This window comes from Numenius arquata, chromosome 2 (genome assembly GCF_964106895.1).
Source record: "Numenius arquata chromosome 2, bNumArq3.hap1.1, whole genome shotgun sequence".
NCBI classification, from domain to species: domain Eukaryota; kingdom Metazoa; phylum Chordata; class Aves; order Charadriiformes; family Scolopacidae; genus Numenius; species Numenius arquata.
Window position 1 is genome coordinate 21,169,014 of NC_133577.1, and position 24,425 is coordinate 21,193,438.

At 37.5% G+C, this 24,425-nt stretch overlaps 1 protein-coding gene across 1 annotated transcript in view; it reads left to right on the forward strand.

The window, feature by feature from the left end:
• FAM120B (family with sequence similarity 120 member B) overlaps positions 1-21,854 on the forward strand; it is a 56,651-nt gene extending 34,797 nt beyond the window's left edge. The window contains exons 7-11 of the mRNA XM_074168686.1: positions 6,756-6,962; positions 10,661-10,769; positions 12,009-12,122; positions 17,630-17,700; positions 19,940-21,854. Of these exons, the coding sequence (XP_074024787.1) occupies positions 6,756-6,962; positions 10,661-10,769; positions 12,009-12,122; positions 17,630-17,691 (492 nt within the window). The 3' untranslated portion in view covers positions 17,692-17,700; positions 19,940-21,854. The remainder of the gene's footprint in view (positions 1-6,755; positions 6,963-10,660; positions 10,770-12,008; positions 12,123-17,629; positions 17,701-19,939) is intronic.
• The last annotated feature ends 2,571 nt before the right edge of the window (positions 21,855-24,425 follow it).

The window sequence follows — 24,425 nt, forward strand, 5'->3', positions numbered from 1 at the left end:
TTTTTGCAGGTGCTAGTGTGCTATCTATTGCGTAACTCTGTATAAATAAGCTGAAGGGGCTAAATTTTTAAACTGGTGATATTCATCATCACAGAAATGTGATTTCTGCTGGGTTTTGTTGTAGATGTGGTTAAGAGCTCTGATAAAGGCCAATGTTTTTGAAAATTAAACAAGAAATGAGAAGCAATCTTTTTGGAACTGAAGAAGATTTTTATCTAGTTGCAGATAGGTTAGCAGTATTTTGTGTTATTATTTTGTAGGGTGCTTAAAGGTAAAAGCCATTTTGAAGCTTTTAATAGGTTGACTTCATTGGAGCTTTCAGCTTAATGTAAATAACAGTGTTGTTCCACAGAGAGGTATCATTTTACATCAAACTCCTGATAAAACCCAGTAAATAAACTTTTCTCAACATATAAACACTAAACAATTGGGGTGTTTACTGCTAAATATTTACTGCGAAGCCTTAGAAGCATTTAAAAACTGGTTTTTCTAGTTTCTGTTGCAGCAGATGCCCTCGTAGGATCTCTTTTCAATCCTCATTTTCCTTTGCACACACCTTGTTTAAGCAGGAAGAGCTTAATTTAAGCCGTAATCTTTTATCAGAATAAACCTTAGTTTTGTTTTCAAAATACTGCTGCTCCTCTCCCTGCTCAATTGGACAGGTCCAGGAAGCCAGTGATGTACTACGCTCCCAGCAGCCCTTAAAGCTGACTGATACCAAGTAAATGTACTGTTTCACCAGCCCATCTCGGTAGGATAACACTCCTTAAATTTGTCACCATTGCACTAGTTTAGGTTTTCTTTGCTCAAGAGCAGAGCATATAGCTCCAGTGCACAGGGGTATTAACATCTTTTGGCAACTCACGCCAGGAATTTATACTAACAGCTGAAGGCAGGAAGATCTGGAATTCAAGAAAGGACTCTGTCTTTTGGTTGAAAGAATTTGTTTAGTGATACTTTCCATTGCAGGGAATTTAACTTCAGTGAAGTTGTCATCAGTTGACAGTTTATCTATTTATACTTGGAACACAATGTGCCTTCCCTCTCCTAGGCAAAGCTAAGCCTTACTGTTTTAATGACAATTTCCTGAGATAGGATCTACCTGCTGCCTTTATTGCTCAAGCATGAATTCCATATTTGATCATTTAAGGTACAGGTGGGTTTGGGGAGGTAATGTAAGAAGTAGTATAGTGATAATATGCTGACTGAGTTCAAATGGATCTAAAAAAAACCCAGTTAAACTAGGAAAGTACTCAGATTTTGATCACCATCACTTGAATTCCAGCAGTTTATTGCTTGGGTAAAATTTAATTGATTTTTAACTGTTGTTCTGCAATTGATTAATTTTAGCTAGAAATTGGCAAATACTAACCTGACCTTGAATGTTGTGTTTTCCTTTTCATAACAGAGACAGGTATGTTCTTTTGAGGGTGGGTGGGCTGGCGAAGGGAGGAGGGGAGGGACAAATGCCTTATGTAATTTTAAAGTTATTTCTTTTTAAATTTATGTTTCAAGATGTCAGGCGTAGCCATATCTCCTGTATTTAGCTCAACCACGGGAAGAAGGCAACAGAATAAGAAAAAAATTAAATGCATAAGAACAACTTTAACCTAAATAACAATTATTAATACGGGTTTTTTTTGCATTGAAAAAGTGTGTCCCCAGAATGTTGTTGAAAATCCTACTAAAGGAACCAGTTTTTAAATGAAATATAGTATTTAGTGCATTGAGATATAGATGACGTGTTAAGTAGCACCAAGTAAAGAATTCTAAAATTATGATCATATCTTTACCTTTCTCCTTGGTTTCTACAAAGGAAGGTAGTGAGGTGGCTTTGCCAGTGGGTCAGTTCTGGCATTCCTTTGTGTCTGCTGACGTCTGACGTGTTCAGATACTTGCCCTCACATTTCAGGTGCAGTAGAACCTCTTTGTTTTCTATGGGCTTTAGAGGGTTCAAATTCTGTTAAAAGGATGAGGAGTTGTGGGGTTTTTTAGCATATTCCTGAAAATAGAATGTGCAGCTTTCAAATTGCATAAGATAAGGTTTGGTTTACACCTCTATCAAAAAATCACTTGTGAATCCACAAAGAAGACTCAGAGGACTAGTAGTATTTCCTTAAAATGTTAAGGTACTTTTACATCCTGATTATTTTTTATTATTATTTAATTAGATGTAATTTAAACTGGAAATTTGCATTTCATATACAAGATCCATGTATTTTTCTTCCTGCAAGTAAAAACTCTTCAGCAGGATATACAGTCTGTGGGTATTAGATTTGCAAACTGCTCCTGTGAGCAAACACTTGCTTCTTGAAAGCCTCTTCTATGGTCAGTGCGGATGCACACAAGTGCAGAGATCAGCCTCAACTTGTGGTCCACAGGCTGAAGCCCTGTGTTTCTAGAGCAGAAAAAGGCGTGATAGGAGTCTATGATGACAGCTTTTCTAGCAAAGACATTTCTCAAATTGTTAGAAAAAAACACTATACGTTAGCGATGTGGGTACTGTAGCACTTCTCTTGCTCTTTTCAAGTGGGCTTACCCAGTTCAGCTCAGGCCTTCTAAGCCCAATATCAGTAACCTCTGCTGCAGTGATACCAGAGGACAATGAACTTTGAGTTCTCTTCTCGGCCCTCAGTTAATGGTGGCGAATAGGAAAAGTAATCTTTTCCCCCAGAGCCTGGGATGGTGGGGAGCTACTGTTGGTAGGAGCAGCAGCAGGGGCACAGCGCAGGCAGCTGGTGCAGGAGGAGCAGTTCTCACGCACTCCCTGTCTCTCTCACACAAATGTCATCAGCTGGTGGTAGGAGTAGCAGCAACGAGATCACAGGGGTGTATCTCACATGATTCACTGGGGTCCTGAGTTTATAAAAATAGTAAAAAGAACAGACGCAATTTCCAATAAGAAGTAATCTCTAGGGTGTAATGCCCTGGAAGCAAGACGTCTTTTCTTTTGGAATTTTCCACTTCTCCTCATCGTGATGTCTTTGCATTGCAGGCACCAAGCAGTTGTGAGCATTCCCAGGGCAAAGCAAGTCTGTGGTTTGCCATGTGCACAGGCTTATTGTTTCAGACTCACTGTGCTTTCATTTTCTTTGTTTTTCAATGCCAGACATGAAAAATAGAAACTACTCTTTAATGAATGTATTTCCTGTCTTATTAAAATAAAGAAATCACTGTTGATAGTTCTTGCGTTGGTCTTGCCAATATTGATTTCCATTAAAAAAAACAAGCCTTACCCAATATCTGCCCCCTGATACTTCAGTGCTTTAGGAAAGTTCTGGATTGATGTCCCTGTACAGTGAAGTCTTCTGCCTGTAAAACCTGTCACCAGCAATATTATTTTATCTTTTTAACCAGTATGTGACAGGTGGAGCTGAAAAGATCACAGCTAGGGTTGTATTGGTGGCTCAGACTTCATACTCACTTTGGCAGAAGTAACGATTACCATCAATGACAGTACTACACTGACCTCCAGTTTGAGACAGCACTCAGAGGCCTCTTCTGTATTTTACTATTTTGTGCGTCACCATCAAAAGCAAAATTTTTCAAATTCTCACTTAGACACTTGTTCTGCAAATACGTATGCGTTTGTTTTGCACTAACTTGAATAACATCACTGAAGAAAGTTGGGTTAATCACATATTTGTGTTGGGGTATATTCTTAGATTTTTCAGAATAAAATAGATCTTAAAATAAAGATTTTATATCTTTATGGCTCAGATGGCATCCAGCTTCCACATATAGTATTAGTAATCTGCTCTAACAGCTGGTTTACATCCTTGGTACCAGTGGGATTAAAAAGGACAGTAAAAGTATCCTTGTCAATAAATGACAAAAAGGTATGAATTAATAGTCATATAGTACAATAGTACACAGACATTAAATTAGAAGACAGACATTTCTTGGTGCAGATGCCAGCATTTACTATTTTCTTTTCAACAGGTTAAATACTTGTTTTCATTATTCTTAATGAAAGTTTGTTTTCAGTAATTAAATCATTTGACATTATCAGTACTTACTGATAATGCAGTGACAGAAGATACTGACTTGTATGACAGGGAATTTCAGTCTGTATTTGTGCTGATCTATAATAACGAGACTATTGGTGGTATAAGTCATATTGATATAAATTTGGCCCAGTTGGATTCAGCAGGTTGGTGTGCTACTGTTACTTTTGGACTCTACTGCTAATTGTAGCTTAACATGTCCATTTTCCTTATAGCTGAAGAGCTTTAAGGCTCTTTAAAACTTTACCTACATTTAGTGTTTGTCAAAGTGCTCTAAAGTATTTTATTGAAGTTATTTGAAGTTCAATTTATTGTTGCATTGAGAGTGAGTGCATAAATTCCGAAAGAATTCCCTAGCTGGATGAGTTTACAAAAAAAAAAAAAAAAGGGGAGGGGGTGGAGTTCTGAAGATTCCCAGCAGTTCTTACTCTTTGTACTTCTGCTCAAAAAGTCTTTCTTTGCAATCAAAAACCAATCAGATTCCATTTTAAAGCTTTTGGTGATGTGGACTTATTTCCTTAGCAGGTCTTGAGATTTGATCAGGTGATCATAAACAATCTGGTTAGTGCACTATAAGAAACATGATAACTGGCTGTGTGCACTGTTATGCTCTACTTTAGTACGAATAATACTGGTTTACTTAAACCATGTTCCTCTTTAAAGTACCTTTCAGCATTGTTAAGTGGTTTGCACAAACCTGCTTTACTTCCCAGAGCAAGCGAGTTATGAGTGTGCTTGTAGTTACTAGTCTCAGCTGGCAAAATGATAGCTTACATCTGGAGACAATAACTTCTGAAACTCAATAGCTTGATCCCATACTGAAAGTTCTTTTTATTTTAAAGGGAGGGGAGAAGAAGGTCTCCCTTACTCAAGTATGAGCGTCACAGTCAGAAAAGGATGGACTTTTCATTTTCTAAATGACTGCTCAAATTAACTTGTGCTTTCTGCATTTGTCTGGATGTCAGTGATTGTCTTCAGTTATTTGTATTGAATGAATTTAAAGTACTGAGTGTCATGTTGGGTCAGTGCCCTGGCAGCCAGCTTGATGCCTTTCCAGGAATCACTGGAGGCAGAAGAAAATCTTCCAAGAGCTCTCTGGCAGACCTTGCCTCGTATCTTTTGCCTGCACCATCATCTCTAGGTCCTCTTTTTCTTTTACACTAGAAAAAACAGGCAATGGAGATAAACCTCATCTTCAAGGTGGCTTAACAGAACCTTACTGTCCCTTGCCTCGGGTTAGGGGGAACCTTATCGAAGAAGCTATTTTCATGTAGTCAAATTATAGAACAATCTTGAGCTCATTGCATAATACAGAAAACCTAAATCCTTGTCCAGGTTCTAGCAATATTGTCCACATTATTTATTGTCTTTGTCTCTTTTAGAAGAAGTTTTGTAGCTCCATGTTGCTAGTAAAGGTTTCCCGATTTTGTTATGTGGACCTTAGGGGAGTAAAAGTTCTGATCTATTAGTACAGCTTTTCATGTTGTCTGCTACTATTTGTTTGGTTTTGTTTTTTTTTTTAAATAGGGCACTAATGTGTATGTTCATACCTTTAAGTCTTTTGGGGATCTTTCAAGACGTAACACGTTATTATTGGTAGTAATAATGGGTGAGCCCTTTCCATTGCATTTCAAACAAATAATTTACAGCTCTCCAGGAGCTAGGGCTAAGACAAATTTGAGCCACATTTTTGTCCTTTTTGTTCTGGACTATTTCAGATGCAATTCCATTCCTAGTATAACAGACTGCAAGGAAAACTGTACTATAAGGGTACAACAGCTGCCATGGATTACAGTACTGATGGCTGCATTGTTATGAATCCCTCCTGATTCTGACAGACTGCTTCAGTACAGACTGTGGAAGATGCATTCCCCACTGAGGAGCTTTGTACTGTTTACACAATACTTAAAATCACAGTTTTCCCTATATTGGATTCAAGGCCTTTGTAGTTTGCTATGCTCTTCCACAGCGGGATGTTAAATTCACCCATCAAGTTTATTTTGACCATGAGTTTTAATTGTGTTGCTGAGTTTGTCATTTTGCATTTTCTGGATGTTGTCATACCATTTCAGTATTTCTTCTGGAGACATCCATGTTGAAGTGAAATTATTTGACTTTCAGACTCCAGAGGAAATTTCAGAGTGTTTAAAATAAAAGTCTGGGCACAATAAATTTTGTTTTGTCAAATCTTACAATTTAAATGATCTCTAAGTGCTGTAACATTTCCCAAACTGTGGAAGATTAATGGATCACTGTACACATCATTTTATTCTCCCAGTTCATGTTTTGCATTCCACTAACAGGGTTTTTTTCTGGGAAACTGCTAATGTTTGAGAAATATTATGGAGAATAGTAATTTATTTCGTCTTTACTTTTTCATTTTTAATTTATCTGTCTTAAAAACTTGAGTGAGATGCTGTATTTGTTTTATTGAACTTCACTTATTTCACTTTATTGAATAAAGACAGATACAGGAACCTTTGATGAATTCTACTGTGCAATAGAGAACCATCATTCACAGAATCGCAGAATGGTAGGGGTTGGAAGGGACATCTGGCGATGATCTAGGCCAACCCCCCTGCCAGAGCAGGTTCACCTAGAGCAGGTTGCACAGGATGGTGTCCAGATGGGTTTTGAAGGACTGTTTATCATTTGCTCTGCTGCTCACTTAGCTATATGTGATGGTAAGGTTACTTGTATTCCCTGATTTGAAGCCTACTTTTTTTCTTTTTCTTTTTATGTTTACAGCTTGCACAAGTGGACTCCAGAGCTGTACATCTTGGTGCTGTGTTTGTTCGTGGCCTTACAACTTTGCTCTTGGCCAATAGTACCTGTGGCTTTCCATTCAGGATGGATGATTTGATGCCTTGGGAGATGTTTGATGGGAAACTTTTTCAAGAAAAATACCAGCAGTCACACCGAGGTTGCCCTTTGGAAGAGCTTTTGGAAGGCAATGTGAGTAATCGCATCTTCTTAAGACAGTTCTGTATTCTTTGTAAAATGTAGGTGGCAGTGCTTGTTTGAGTTTTTGTAATATTCATGTTTACACTGGTCCCCTTTCTTTGTATTTTTCTTCTCTTCTTTATTCCTTTTTCATCCTCTCCACCAAAAACACCTAAGAAGGTAGAAATACTGAGAAGGAAGCTATAATTTTACCTTTATTTTTGTTTCCGCTACTCAGAAAATAATATAAGGAAGTGTCAAAATGGTTGTCAGTCTCAAAAAATGAAAATGCCTGTAATGGTTTTCTAGTACTAAGATATTAATGAGGTCTTTTTCCTGTCAGATTTTAGGCAAAGTATTAAGAATGTCTTTAAATAAGTGTACTGGGTATAATTTTTAAACTGCTTAAGAATGATAGTTTTAAAGATATTAAGGAACCTAAAGTTTGAGATGAAGGTCTGGTGAATGCAAAGAGGAACTGGAAATCAGAGGAAGGTATATATCTGTGTATTTTTTTTAGTATCTCGCCAAGTACCTTCCTGTGCCTTTAAGTACTTATTTAGCCCTCAATCCCACTTTTCAGAATCTGGGGATTTGTACAATTTGCATGTTATGTTACCAAAAAAACAGTATGACTTAAAACATGTCTGCCCAGGCAACGGCAGGGAGATGTCAGCAGAGTCTTGCTGGGTATGGGCCGTATCTGGCGCATTAGGGTGGCATCATGTCCAGGCTCAGAGGTGGGGTCTGCTAGGCTGAATGCAAACCAGTGGAGCCTCAGACCAGACCTGGTTCGTGCCCCACCAGCACAGAATATGTAGAGATGCTTGGGTAGGTCTGTACTCATCTGTGTAGATTGGCCTCTGAAGACCTTCAATTAATGTGTCTCTTTTCAATGTGGAACTGAAATCCTGTATCGTTTAATTACTTTTGAAAATTTTACCTTTGAAATGTTTTTACCTGCTATTACATATACCACTTGAGGTTAAAATAAATAAAAATGATTACAGAGAAAAGAATTTTGGGGTTTGAATGATTTTAATCTCATGCATTCAATATCAGTTGTTGTGTAATTAGTTTTCTTTTCTAATTTTGTGTCCAATTACATACTGTCCTGATCTGGAGTGATGAGTGGAACGCTTGTGGGTGGATGGAATGTATGTGTTTTCAGCATGGAGGAGGATGATAATCCTTTCCATATGGAATCAATCATATGATTAGGACTATTGCCTCTATCCAGATCCTGTGGTTCCCATTAATTGCTCCGTTGATTTCAGTTGATTTTGGATTGGGCCAGTGGTTCATCCAGTTTGTCATGTAGGACTTTTGCAGAACAACAGAGTGTCTAAAGAATAAACGGAACAAAATAAAACTACACAAATCTATGTGAAACTGATACTTCTTTTCCATTTGGGTAGAATTCAGGTTAGTGAATAGCTTTTACAATATGTATCTAAATCTGTACAAAATTTATATTGGCCAAGAAGTATTTTCAAATGTGTTGGGTAGTTTGTTCTAGCTAACATTTGAAATTCTTGAAGTGGTCAGGTTAAGGTTATATTTTAACCTGTCCTGGAATTAAGATGCTTAGATCCCGAGAACAGAGTAGGAAATTTGCTTGATCAACTGAAATATCTAGGTTAGGGTTTTTAAAATCCTGATACTCTAGTTTAACCAAACCCCAGATAAATTCTTCTGTTGGGGGGGAAATAGTCTAGTCCTGTGAATTTTTAGAGTAGTTTAAATATATTTCTCTTTTTAGGTACGGTTTTAGGGTACATACATGGCAGAGAGAGCTCCCAGACTAATAAAACAACTTTCCAACTTATCAGTTTGAGGCAAGAATCTGTTTTTGGGAGAATTGCCAAGAGATGCCAGTTTAGCTGGGGCCACTGGCAAAGCAACAAGCATATGTGATTGGTTTTTCCTATTATTATAAGTTCAACTTTAATAAATAAAACTGGTACTTAGTTCCTGGCAGAGCATAATGTACTGCTGGAAGCCAAGATCTTTCAGCACTTGTTTGTTAACGACCTATGCTTGAGCACCATAAATCTAATCTGATATTAGCGACAGCATTGTATTCAGAAAAAAGTTATTCTAGATGGGATGTTTTGTTATAGAAAAGATAAGTAATAGAAAAAAGTTACTCCTTTCGGTGTTCGATGCTTGTCTCCTAACTCCTAAGGTTCCTTCTCTATGATTTGGACAGTTACATTACTTCAGAGAGTTCAGGAGATCTCAGAATCAGCATTGGTTTAGTTATGATGGTCTTAAATACAGTTAATAGCTTTATGAAAATTACAGTAGAAATATAATCTTCGTTAAATATTTACATGTATACCAGAAATTTTTAACATTTCAGGGTTTGCTTCCCACAGATTCTTGTACCAAAAAGAAGAAAATGTATAAATTAAATGCAGTTGATATATTTGTGGGCAAGTTTTTGTGTAGCTCAGCTCTTTGTAGCCTAGCAGCTGTTAAAGATAAAAAATGGAAAGCTTCTGATAAGAATCAAAAATAGAGCCATCTTGATTTTTTAAAAAAAATATGCTAAACTCATATTATGCTAGTTCTCTGTTTTTCATAACAGTAATCATATTAGTTTGTTTATCCACACAGAAAATTGGATATAATAGTCTCATAAAGCAGTGAGGCAATGATATTATCACTTTATTAGCCTTTTTATTGTGCTTCTCACTAATGAGTATGTTCATGATCAATTTTTTTAAATTAAAACCAAATTACCTAATGGAGTCAGTATAAGTGATATGTTTTGTCCATTTCTGATCATGCCCTTCATCCAGCCTTCATAAACACATTCTTAATTTATTTTCCCAAGAATATAATGAAAAGTTAGTGAGTGTTCTTCACAGAATGTTCTCCGTTTGTGTGGGAAAAAAAAAAAAATCTGTGGGGTTTGCTTAAGACTCTATGAAGAGGTTTGTTAACTTAAAAAATGTACTAGGAAAATTCATGGGAGGGTTCAGGTCTCTTCATAATTTTTTTTTAATGTGTACTGCTGCCTATATGCCCAGTACAAATTAATAAAAAAGAAGCAGATTCTAAGATCTGATACTTCAAGGCTCACTGAAATCAGTGAAAGTTAGGGATATGTCACATCTCTTAGTACCGCATCTTTAAATAGCTTCAGGTTGTCCTTTTGACAGTAGAACTTTTCATCACACCACAAGGTAAACGTTTTTATCTAATTCCCCATTTCTCTTTAGACTTGGTTATATTTCATCAGTCAGGAGCTGGGGCTGATGCATTACTATTGTGTTAAGTTTTCTTTCTGATGTATGAGATTAAGATACTTTGATTTTCACTGGTACGTTTTCCATGAGTTCATCAGTCCGTTTCTGGAGGCTTTAAACATCTCTGCCTGAGGTATTGCTTATAGAAGTCTAGTTAAGTATATCTACAGGTGCAAGGTAATAGAATCATAAAAGCAAGTGATTTACAGATGTGAGCAGAGAAGAAAACCAAATTTCACTGAGAAAGGGGAAAACATCCCTTCTGGGATCCACTTGTAATATGAAATGTTTGAACTTTGTTTCTGAAAAAACGCAAAGCGGATCTACCACCTTCATATATGTATGAGTGTGGGCTAAGAAATTCTTTTCGTCGTTGTATATGTGGTTGATTTGTGCTACACCTGAAGAGAGCAAAGCAGAACAGTCATTGATTTTTAACCCTGTTGTCTGCAGGAGTCTTTGTATGCGCCCTTCCACAATCTGAAGTCTTTTATTTGCAAGGCCTGCATGGCGAAGAAGAGAACAATACAGAGCAGACCAAGAGGGAATGGATTTATCACAGGTTGGCGTTGTGTTAATTTTCTTAATAAAATCAATATATTGATAAGGTCTATTATCCTTCAACAGCAGCAGCATTTACAGAGGCAACCCATCAAGCTAAGTAAATTGTAAGGTCTTTCTCCAAGAAACCAAAAGAGAGATCTAAGAAAATATTTCCTGTTTTTAGGAATTCATATGAATTTGATTACCCAAGTTTGGATAAAATTATGTTTCCATCTAGCTACGTAGTTAGTGAGATATATGCAGTAAATATAATACATTCACTGACAGAAATGTTAGTGCTATTTACTCAGTGACTCAGAGTTTTTATTTCCTTTCCCTCAGGGGAGCTATTTTAACATTGATAATTGAAGGTTTGAGTGAGGCACTGAAGAGAGAATGCTCCTTATTGGACTGACTGATATAGTTCAAAATATAAGAAAGTTTTTGGGCAACCTGGAGAATGTTTTTTTTTCCTTACGTAAGACTTACCACTTTTTTCCCCTAAATTTATGGCTTGGTTTACTAAAGACATTGCTTTTCCCCACCTGATCTGCCTGACTTTCAGGGGAAAAAAAAATCTGAGAGGTTTTCAGCACCGTTTGCAAATTGGCCTGAAAGTTGAGACTGTTGAGGCTTTGAAATAATTCACACTGAATTGCAGTGTTTATGCTGGTATTATGCTTATTACCTGCTCAATACTTGATCAGTTATAATATCTGTGAGGATAAAAATTACCTCTTCAAAATTCCTTCAGCAAATTACAACAGACAACATGATTTTTTGTTAGTTCAGTACTTTGCATTATGTGATGGCAATACTTCTGATGTGTTACTACACCATATTGGTGTTGGGCATTCAAAGCTAAGGGTATCTGTTGGCGAACTATGATAACAGACCTTGTTAGCATCTGCTATTGCTTGAAAGCTGTACTTAACCATTTTAATTATGATTTGTGATTCCAATTTGGACAGAGATTTCTGTTTTGTTTTAATGACTGCAGTCTCCAAATCTGTGTCATAAAATTTTGATCTGGTTTCTAAATACTCTTGTTAACAGCTTGTAATCATGATGTGCATAGATGGAAATGAGGACAAGAACTGTGCTTATTAGGCTGACTTTAGTTTGGAAAAATCATAGTTGTCCATAAGTATTTTGGCATAAAACTAAGAAATGTTGTTTCCTGAAAAAAAATACGCTCTCTTTTTCTTCATTTAATCTTATATACAGTCAGAGTTGCTTAGTAAATACTGTTTTTTAGGAACACAACAAAGAGAATTTCATCCCAGGTTCCAACAAACACACAGAAGTTCCTTTGTTCCTCCATATCATAACCAGATGAGGGGGTTCCCATGGAGAAATCCTCAACCACAAGGTAAAAAACATGTGTATGTGTGAATATTTGGAATCATCTCTATCAACAATATGACAGCTCTATGACTATATGCAGTTTGTGTTTGTATGTACGCAGATACCTTGTGGCCACATCAGTCAGTAACAAAACTTATATCAAGTCTGGTTGCGTACTGCCATTAGCAAAACTAACTCTGCAAGGTGAGGCAGAGTGAGCATTATAATCTGGAGTCATCTTTTACAGTGTTCTGGGAAAAAGCTTTCATGAGATATTTAAATTTTCCATGCTTGGTCTCGGCTAAACTGTGTTTAAAATTGTAATAGTTCTGAAACAAATTGTCACAGCTGCACAGAAATGTCTGTCTGAAGTCATTAGCTGTAGATCTTAGTTCATACTTCAAGAAAATATTTAAGCATATGAATAAAGTTAAAGACATTCTTAAGTGGTTTTCTAGGTCAGGGTCTCAGCTTCCAGATCATTGCCTAAGTAATATAAATGTAAGTTCTGTCTTGTCTTGTCATTAATCTTAAGTAATTCACCAATCTCACTTCCTGAACAGAACAGACATTTCAGTGAAGCATCGCTGTGGATAACACTGTTGAGCTAACATAATTCAGTTTTATTTCCTCATTATTATGAGTTAAAGCATATACACGTAGATTAAAGAAAATAAGGAAAAGGAAGAGAAGTGTCTTAAGATCAATTATTTTATTAAGTCTGCAGAGCCTACATTTCTTCTGTGTTTCCAGGTGAGGTTTTCAAATATTGATGATGTGATTAGAGAGGATAAATAATAAATAAATTCAGTAAAATTTTTAATGTGTTTCAGCTGCCACTGTTCTATGCTTGAGAGTGAGATACTTTCATTTGATTCCCAGATAAGATTGATTGTGTACGCAAAATGCAAAGCTAAAATACAGAGTGTGTACGCTGACTGTGAGCAGAACCAAATCCAGTCATTGTTACTGTGACCGTCTCTAGAAGCCTGCTATTCAGGGGTCAGGTCATCTCTGACCAACTCCAGAAATCTTACAACTAGATGTATTCCACAAAGTGTGTTCCTCAGTAATGTGCTGAACTGTGTTATAAATGTGTTTCAGTAGCATTATTAAAACGTCTTGGCTGCTTCTAATCTAGCCCTATTTACTACCCTCAGGATGCTCTTAAAACATGATCCCATAAGTGCAGTGAAATTGTCTCTGTTATAAGTAAAATAGAGTTATTGGAAAAATATATCTGTCTTTACAGAAGAGCCCTGCAATGTTTTAGACCTCCTTTTAAACTGATCTGCCAAGATGACTAATTTTGACAAAGTTTCTTTTTCCTAAGTTTGCTAATATTAAGACAGGTATTTGGGTTGCTTCATTATGTAGCCTGTGGAGGAAAGAGTGCCTCCACCCAGAAAGCATAACCCTAAGAAGCACTGGTATTTCTCTGAGATGATGGTTTAAATCCCCTCAGGCAGAACAAGAATTAAACTTAGGCATCCCTCATTTTATAGTGAATACTAACCACTGATCTGTTGTAATTAACATCTCATCTTCTAGCTGTATTTTGAGAGAAGGGAATGGGGTTTTTGGATTTTCAGGGGGTTGGGGTTTTTTTGTTTTGTTTTGATTTTATTTATGTATTTATTTTAAGTTATCTTCATAAATTTCTTGGCTGTGTGTCACAGATAGAGAGTACATCCATGTAACTCAGAGCAGGACATCTAAGCCTCACAGTGAGGTAGATTTTTCCTTAGTGTTTCTTGTTTGTTAGTTTAGAAGGCTTCCAATTTAGCACGTTGACTTTTGTATATCCCATTCTGAGTGTCTGTCTGTTCTGATGCTTGTTAAACAGATTATAGGTATCTAATTTAAAGCTAAGGTTGGGCTTCTGTTACTGAGATATAAAACTTTGCATTGCAGTACTTGATAATGGTTGTGCTTTGCATTTAAAATTCTTGCCTGAGGTAACATAGATGTCTGTAATAAAGCATGACTTTCCAGATTCTAGGTTGGTGGCTGGAAGACCACACCACATGCCATATAGCCTTATTGGTAGATAAAACTTCATTAATTGGCGCGTAAGGCCACTAATACGTTGTTTTGAACCACATTGCTACCTCATTCTACAAATAGCTAAAAATAAATTGAGCACTAAGAACTATGGAAATCACTATTGAGTATCATGAGTCTCTGTCACTCTCTGCAGCAGTTCAGCTGATAAACACAGAGATTGTTTGTCATAGCATACAAATTACCACCTAGTTCTAAATCAATGTACAAAAGATGGCAAAAAAAAAAAAAAAAAGAAAAGAAAAAAGTGAGTCTATCCTTATCTATGCATTGTCTTATATAGTCCTATAGCTGTATTTTAAAATTTCACTGATTTGGACAATGATTCTCCTACCAGTATTTGAAAAATTGTCTGAGCATTGAGCTGAAGATAAGGGAATGAGATAGGGAAGAGAGTGTCTATGGGAATGGTTGTAACAGCTACATGTGTGGTTGAAATCAAGAATAGCCTAATACATTAGAAATAGTGACAGGTATTGGCAAGGATATAGAATTTCTGCTGGTGATAAGGTAAACACCAGAACTCTCTGGATAATGGACGCAGGGGAGGGATGATGACATAATGAATAAGAGCTGTCAGACAGCTAGAAGTAACGGATGATAATTTCAGCTACCAGTTATCTACCACCAGAATCATAAACAGTGAGATGGGGAAGTAGTGAAGAGTTTTGACAATTTCATACTTGCATTTAGAAGTTTTTGGATTTTGGGGTCAGCTGTATTCTACATAAGAAAATTATGTTCTCTCCAAAAAAATAATTTTGCTTTCTATGTTTCCATTCACCTTTGCCTTGGGTTTTTTTCTGTCTCTCTATCGGAAGAGTAAAAGGAAATGGGGCAGCTTTTGTTTTGTAAAGAATTTAGCTTAGAAAATGTCACTTCTTCTAAAGGGTTTATCTTCCTTTAAAAACAAGGTCTTGGAGAAAAGCTTTTTTTATGGAAAATTGAAAGCAATTTTTCAGGGGAAAGGAAAGATATGGAAAAAATAGAATTGTTGGAGGTGTATCTCACTCCAGACAAACCCTTTTGTCCAAGAGAAAAGGGAATTATCCAGAGTCCCATTTCTTTATGGAACGCAATTGCATCAAAAGAGTATGTTCACTTCAGCCTTAGCACACTGTAAGCCTTGTAGCTGAACATAATACAACTATAATGAAGGATGTGCGTTTGTACCAAGTATTCGTTTGCTAGGTATTTAGTAAAGGCTTCTACACTTGTGTTGCGTACTCTGTGTTCCAGCGTGTTTCTGATTGTCCCGGTTTGAAGTAAAACCGAAGCAATTTTCTGTTCTGTAACTTTACATCCTAACTAGGCCTCCTCTAACTGTCTGAAATTAACGGCATATTGTGGAGAAAACTGCTCGTTCTCAGAATCACAGAATCACAGAATCTTAGTGGTTGGAAGGGACCTTTGAGATCATCGAGTCCAACCACATTAAAAAAAAAAACAAAAAACCACAAACAAACAAAAAAACACAACACACAAAACCAAACAAACAACAAATTCCCCCCCCCCAAAAAAAAAAAAAAAAAAAAAAAGCACCCACCAACTAAACCCCACACCCACAACCTCACACACAACACCCCACCACAAACCAACAATCCCGGGCACTAGAGCATGCCCTGAAGAGCCACGTCTACATGTTTCTTAAATACCTCCAGGGATGGTGACTCCACCACCTCCCTGGGCAGGCTGTTCCAGTGCTTGACCACTCTTTCAGTAAAGTAATTCTTCCTAATATCTAATCTAAACCTCCCTTGCCGCAGCTTCATACCATTTCCTCTGGTCCTGTCGTTATTCCCTTGGGAGAAGAGGCCAACCCCCGCCTCTCTACAGTTTCCTTTCAGGTAGTTGTAGAGAGCAATGAGGTCTCCCCTCAGCCTCCTCTTCTCCAAACTAAACATGCCCAGTTCCCTCAGCCTCTCCTCATAGGACTTGTTCTCCAGACCCCTCACCGGCTTGGTGGCTCTCCTCTGGACACGCTCCAGCACTTCAATGTCTTTCATGTAGTGAGGGGCCCAAAACTGAACACAGCACTCGAGGTGAGGCCTCACCAGTGCCGAGTACAGAGGCACGATGACTTCCCTGCTCCTGCTGGCCACGCTATTCCTGATACAAGCCAGGATGCCGTTGGCCTTCTTGGCCGCCTGGGCACACTGCTGGCTCATGTTAAGCCGGTTGTCCACTAACACTCCCAGGTCCTTTTCTGCCGGGCAGCTTTCCAGCCACTCAGCCCCAAGCCTGTAGCGTTGTTTGGGGTTGTTGTGGCCGAAATGCAGAACCCGGCACTTGGCCTTATTAAACCTCATCCCATTGGCCTTGGCCGAATGATAAGACCAATGTTTGTGCTCCATGCCAAGGAATGGTATGCAGGGAGGCCCTTGCTTATACTTATTGTCATAACAACCAAGGTCAGCCATTTTCGTTATTTGCCCCCTTAGAGGGTCGGAAACGGAAAAAACGTAGAGGGGTCACATCGGTGGGGAGGAGTGGACAGGACAGGTGACCCAAACCTGACCAACTGGGGTATTCCATCCCATCTGCCCCATGCTTAGTATAAAGGCTGAGGGATCAAAAGGGTCAGCCCGCTTCCTGCGATGGCCGACGTCCAGAGAGGACTCTGTCTGTTCATCTGCCTTTGATCCCGATCCGTGTGTTCCTGACTCCAGAGCTGGAATCCAGTTCCCATTCGTCACTGAGTCCAGTCTGGGACTTCCCCAGTGCCTGCCGGTGCTGTGACTGTCATCCTGGGAGCTTGATACGGTTTTGTATATATTGTATCTATTTCATTATTTTCATCTTCATTTTTATTTTAATATTAATTTTTCATTAAAGTAGTTTAGTTCATTCTAAACTTCTGAATCTCCTTATCTCTTTCTCCTCCTCTCTCCTCTTTTGGGGGGGGGGGAAGGGCCATCTGTCGGTCCGGTTTTGGTAAATTCAGCCAAAACCACGACACTGATTAATAGGATTCTGCTAGAACTGTAATGTAGGTGGGACTTGGTAGAACTTCCGTGCTGAAAAAAAAGATTGCACTTACAGTTTGAGTAGTACTTTGCTTATAAGAATCTATAACTAAAGCATTATTGTACACAGACACACTTAAACCAGTATGAAAATGTTTGTTAATATAGCTTATGTGTGGTTCTAAATGGTTTATTTTCTTTTCCTGAATTCACACGATCTGATCTACCAACCACAGTGTGTGACCCGTATGATTTACTATCCCAGCCCATTAATTGGGTTAGATTTAAAAGTTACAGTGGCTCGGGAGCTTTAGGAAGAGCAATGCCACCAGGGACTTTATCCTCCAGCATCTCAAAATACTATACATCAACTGGAGAGGGAAATGTTTGTCTTTCAAAATACATGTAAATGTGTTTTTTCTTGCAGACTATCTGAATAAGCTGTTGTTTTCCTGCTTTAATGTTGATTGAAAGTATGTAATTCCTCTCCTGTTCCCTCCAGGTAGAGAATATAGATTGAGACATCCAGAATGGAGAAGAAGATTCCACCTTCCTCCTCGGTAAAGAATACAGGTAGCAAACTGATTACCATTGAGATAATTTTTGTCTATGAGAGCCTCTTTTCATGAACTTTACAGAGTAACTGTGACTTCATGAACTTTACGGGCTGCGGAGGAAATCACTTGAAGCTGAGGGCATTCAGCCTGTAAATCACTTGTCATGTTAGGTATAAGCTTGCTATGTGACTGGAATCACTAAAACTTAAGTTAAAGATACCAGCTGAAGCATAGTAGCATCCCAGTACGGCTACAATGTTTTGTCCTTTTGACACTGGAAGATATGAAGTGTTTTTACAGCATAGTTAGATATTCCTGACTATAAGTGTTAAGAATTATAGTTTGTTTTGCATATTTTCATTATAGATGTGTATATTACAAGAGTTTGCTCGCCATGAATAGTGTGACATATCAATGCCGAATTGTGGGTTGTGTCTTAACTCTGGATCATATCTTTATTTTAGGGTTATACCATTGTTACTGAAATCTATTGAAAAGTTTGCAACATGACATCACTGATGTAAACATCATCAGCCAATAAAATAAACTGACCTTCCTGTAAAGTGCAGTGCTTTCTTTCAAGAGCAAAAAATTTCTGTTACCTTTGGCATTTCTAATTAAGCAACTTTTTCTGTCTATCTATCTCAGATGACTGTGCAGAGTAAACCCACATCACTGCTGAGGAAAGAAAGAAAATGAGTCTTGTCATGCTTTACATCTGTAATAAATAATACATAAGAGAACTAAGTATTTTTTCCTGTCCAGATTTGCAATTTAAACTCTTCTGTTCAGAATTATTTCTTAAAAAATGATATATTTCACTTTGTGAATCAATTTCAGTGGTGTATGTAATTATAAAATTAATTAATTTTAAATAGAGTTAATCTAAATAATACTAAAGAATAATAATAATAATTCTAAAGAAATGCAAGTAATGCTGAAGAAATGTAAAATAACAGAGCACATGCAATTTTTAACAGCGCCATAGGATCATATATTGGTAAGTTGGTAGCACAAAAGCCCCTCTTTGAGACATTACTTGTGTTTTTAAAGAAACTGTTTTGGAGATTACAGCAACTTTCTTATGTCTTCTGTTTGCATACCCATACAGTTAGAAATAATCAATTAAAAATAATAATTACTGTCTTCAGGCAAGAAAAATTAGACAGTTATGTAGAAATCCCATTTTAAATCATGAAGTGTAAAAATTGTGCTAGAGGAAAAAAGTGTCAACAATACTTGTGTCACATAGAAAGTGGGTGACACACTTAGAACCGTGGTTATCTCTTTACTGATCTGCACCCTAACCTAATTGAAAATTGTCTCCATCTATGTAATCTTCAACAATTTCATGCTTTCCTTAGGTTTCTAGGAATCTTTGAATTGGGTTGACTCTAGTGGATATCTATAGAACTGATGGGTTTTCATCTGTTGATGTGCTTTGGAATCACAGTATCTATAGTTTTGTACTTCAGCATTTTCAGTACATTAAGTTATATAATAAACTCGCTTCTACTCATACGGGAGTATATGATGAAAGAAGAATGAAAGCCTGATGTCTGTTCCTGCTCTCAAAAAAGACTGAGCAGCAGAAAAAGAAGATATCCAAAGACAGAGGCAAAATGTTAAGAGCAAGTTTTGATAACTGATAGAGTTTGCAGATTTTCGTAAGAACGTGTTTACTTGTTGAGGATGATGACTATTCCAAACAGTGAAGTCAGTGATGTTGCACACGGACAAAACTTAGTATTTATGCAAAAAACTGTGGCCTTAATGTTTATTATGTTGGAAAGTCCACTCTTTTGGATTATTTTTCTTTTTTGTTTTCAATAATATCGATTACTATCTTGTTAGTGTAGTTCACATAATCATCATTCTAGATTTTACTGTTACAGAAACTGATCTCAGTCTTAGGCTTCTTATTGTATTACTGCCAGGATTATTTATTTTTATGAGCATTGGAAAATTGGATTTATACCTGAAATCTATCTCCTGACCCATACTTTCAGAGAGTAGCAGACGCTATAAAACTTAATGCTTGCATTAAAACTTGCAGAACTTAAGGTTCAAAACACAACAGCTGATTTGAATAATTAATACATATATCATTAAACCTTGAATGCATCATTATGGTAGTTTAATCACCTACGTAATACAGACCACAAAATCTCACCCTGTAACAGGCCATAACTTCTAAAATTGTTTCACTGTTGATGTTCATGTGTCTTATTTGTCTCCTTATGACTGTCTTCTAGATCATCCAGGTGACCCTACTTATTACTGGAAGTGGATGAAAATGGATAAGAGAACAAGAAACGTTTTTATGAAATGCTGTGAGCTGAAGATCATAAAAGCTTCATCAGTATTTCAAGAATGGAGTGGGGAGGCTCTAATCAGAAATGTATCATGCCTCATTTTTAGTTCCATTTTATTTTGTATACCTTTTCTTTTTTTAACCTATAGCTTAGAGAAGTAAATTATGGAATGTTGTGAAACGAATATTATAGAACTTAGTTTCCAGATAGTATTGTTTGGAGCACTATACAAAAACCCTGTTGACACAGTTATGAAAAATGATCATTAAAAAATTATGTCTAGAAACATAGAGGGCAGTCTGAAGTGTTGAGGAAGGCTGCAAAAATTTAATTAATTCATCTGGTTCTGTTGTCAAAACTATTATGTCTCTTCTGTTAAACCTTTATGCTATATGAGGCTGAAAGCACCCATACAAGTGCTCAGACAAAAAAGGGTACTTCTAAAGTGTTTACAATGATGTCACATTTAAAAATGTTACTTTTTTGTCACATGGCTTACTTTCATAGTTCCTCAGTGTCACAGAATGAGAAAAGGGTAACTAAAACATTCCAGAGAGTTATAAAATTAGTTTCTATGTACAAAACTGCTACAGCTTTAATGTCCTATTGTTTTGGGACCTTTCAGAGTTGCATCAAATGCATGGTCCTCTTCTGGAATACCTACAATTCTCCTCCATATGTAGTGAGTCATTTACAAAACATCTAAGGTTTATGCTATACCTTACATCTGTCTTTAGCCTCAAAGTAAAAGTGTGAGTGTGGGCCTTTAGCCAGTATAATTTTGGAGGAAATTCTAAATCAAGGGGAGACTAACAGACATTTCGAATGCATTCTTTTTTTTTTCCCTAAGTGGCAGTTGTTTGAAGCACACAGGGTAAAACTTTTTCCCTGTCGACATCATTGGTGCATCGTTTGCAGATACGAGCAGCATCATGATTTCACTGTGTACTGATAAAGTAATCCCAAGAAATCTAAATAAATGGACAGAGTACAAGTAGGGCAATCAGGTATCTCCTGTGTTAATTTTCACTGGTCTATTACTCATCACACAGACTTTATTACTACTTTGGGGATGTGTATTTGTAGAATAGTACATAAATACACTTGAAATTAAATGTCTTTAGAAATGTTTAGCATGAGGAAGAAGCATTATTTTTATATTCCAAAGAGAAAATTTAGTTCTAATTTTGAAATCTATTTTCAGAAGAAGTACTATAGCTATTGTACAATTTAAACTTATCTCTAAGGTACAATGATTACCCATTTAAACTCCATTGGTTTTAGTCCATTATTGTTCAGTTAATGTTGTTTCTTAGGCCTTGTACTGGTAACTCCTTTGAGTCAAGTTATTGAGTACAAGTTATGTCAAAGTGAATAGAATTGTCAGACATACATAACTCAATATTATAATGTCCTTGCATGTATTTTTCTGTTTGCAACCCAATAAATATATTCTTTCTTACTCTGCATATAGCTATAGTCCAGCTAAACAAATACATTGGCAGCAATACAGGGTTCTAGTTGTTAAAAGTCTGAACAGACACAGTTTTTACACAACACTGTCTATTTTGCATTCTTGGGATCCTGTCATGATAGGGGCATTCCTGCCTCCTTTTTCTATTAATTTTGCACTGACTGTAATTGTACTACCATTATATTTTTTTTTTCCCCTAAACCTTTTGGAATATTGTGGTCTGAGTTTTATGAAAAGTTCTCTAGTTTCAGGAATCTCATGATGTATAATAGTGTATTTGAAAAGAATGTCATTGTGTGCCAGAATTTGTTGGTAATTCTCCCTTCAGGCTTTGATATGACAAAAGATTTCTCTTGGCCTCAATAAACAAAGTTAAATACAGTTAGAGTGGGAGTTTTGCTGTGCTAGTTGTGGTATGTTATGAATTGTTGGTAATAATTACCCTGACTACTGACGAACTGTTAGCTTCTCTGTGAGGTTTTTTTTCCTCCTAATGTTAGACCATAAGCAGAAGCTGCTTATTATTATTTCCAAGCCAAAAGACTATTTTTTTTTCCCACCAGGAATCAGAGAGTGAAAGCAGAAGCATGGAGTTGAAATACAGAGATGCTTCTTTGCTGTCTCACTGAACTTTAAATTGAATACCATAAAGCTTAGGGACTGTAGAAGTCATGCTTGGGTGTGTAGGGATACCGTGACGTTTTGTGATTCTGGTGAGGCTGCCCTGTTAGATACATGTTGATGACCTGAAGGTTGGTCATTCAGAGTTGCTGGGGTTGCTCAGGACAGGGCTCAGTGAGGGCGAGGATACAAGCCCTAGTGTTTCCTGGTGTCCCAGGCGCAGAGGTGCCTGACAGGCCTATGGCTGATTGCACCCTAAATGCCCTACCAGGCTCTCCTCTTGGCCCCCAAGGGGTTTGGCTGCCTGCAGCTGAGTGACCTTGGATCCAGCTGGTGTGTGAGAAGGACCAGTGTGAGAGAGCTGTGAAAAGTCTCATGAGCGGTTTCTGCACCTTGGCTCAAGAGATAACATTTAAGCTCAGGTCCTTGCCTAATGTACTTTGCCTGTGTTGAGCCTGGCACCTTGCTGATTCTGCCCTTGTCTTGCTGATTTGACTTCCTGCTTTGACCTGGGACGTGCACAATCACCGTGGACTTATCCCGTCATCACAGGACTGCTGTGTGAACCTGGTTACCATCATCAGACCTGCTCTGCTCTTGTTCAGGTACTGTGGGACTGCACCCTCACCAATGCGATCGCTCCCCTCCCTGCGTCGTCTCTCGCAGCTGCTGGCTTGCTCTCCCTCGTGGAGCAGCCCGCTCTTGCTGCTCCGTGACAGTGGGCTTTAAGGCCCAGACAGCACAGGTGGTCAGAAAGTTTGGCTGTAGCTACCATAGTAATTGGACAGTGTCAATACAATAGATACGGCCTGTGAGATTACGTGCTGCTGAAAAACAGAAAAGAGCTACAACCAGTAAAATGTCTTTTTGTATCTCTGTACAGTTAAGGAGCTTGCGCTCATTGCTTTATTATTGAATGACCTATTATTAGTAGTGGTCACATAAAAAGGGATATATTCAATATTAATATACTTAATCTAGGCATGAATTTTGATATGAAATTGATATTTCATTGATATTTAAAATGTATTAATCCCGAAGACACAAGAAATACTAGGCACAGAAACCAATCCTGGATAAAAGTCCCCTGAAAATGCTTGATAACTGAAGGCTTTTTAATAGAGAGTGGTGCCCCCTGTCTCAAAAATTAGGTAGCCAGGTATGCAGCTGGCCTTTGGGCTCTTACTAAAGAGCAAAACTGTACTGTAAGAACTGTTCTGATCTCAGATGTGATTTCTAAATATAGCTCAAAAAGTCATTGTTCAGTGAAAGCAATCATGATTTTTAGAAAAATGATGAGAAACTCTCATGTCCTTTATGGCATTTTGAAAATTTAAGTCATGGTAACCATTCAGGAGTTAGCTTTATCAGATCCACCTTTATTTTAGTCAAGGGTTTGTTTGTTTATTAATAGCAGAGCCCCAGCAGGTCCTATATTTACTTTCTGAGAACACTTTAATTTTCATTTGTGATGATGATGCAGCTCATCTAAAAGGGCGTAAATGTATAATGTGGTGCCTTTTGATAATCATCTTTGCCCTTTGGTTTAATTACCCAGCAGATCCTTTAGTCCATCTGATCTACACTCTGCTGGAGGGTTTTCAGTCTGAGAAAGGTTTATCCAGGTTTGAGGCTGGTGATAAAGCTAGCCCTCTTGTTATGTAGTACGCATATGAAAGATCCCCACGTTTAAGTATGGTGATAAGGCTGACTCAGAATCTTCACCATCTTTGGGCAAATCGCAATACTTCTCTCCTTAACAAGGCCTTCATTTTGTAGGTGTGATTTAACTTCTACTCTGCCTTCCCTGTGCAGAGCGGAGATGCCACAAAGGAGCAAATAGGAGAGGTTCAAAAAAATCCAGTAGCGACATTTCATTTCCAGACAAAAGAGGGAGAGCAGCTACACAGTTGATGCACAGCAGCACAGAACATTGAGAAGGTGCCTGGTGCAGCCGGGCCAAAAGTTCCAGGTTTTAAAAACAATTCAGAAACCTAGGGCATACTGTACTTCCATCATGGTTGCAATACACTTGACCTTGTTATATTTTTTTTTTTTTAATTGACTCTTTGCGTATCTAGGCTCATTTTGGAACTGTAAGTGACCCCTCTGCAAGCCTAGACAGTGATTGTGGTTTATGCTTTACGCTTTACATAAAGGTTACATTTTGGATGATTTCCTGAAGTGGTCAAACAAAAGAAGTAATTAACAACCTGCAAATTCATCCTCCTTTTACTCTGAGAATAGACTTTTACTTATTTACATTAGTGATTGCTATATTAATTCTTGGCAACAAATAGGGCTGTGAGAAACTCCTGCTCCAAGCAAATT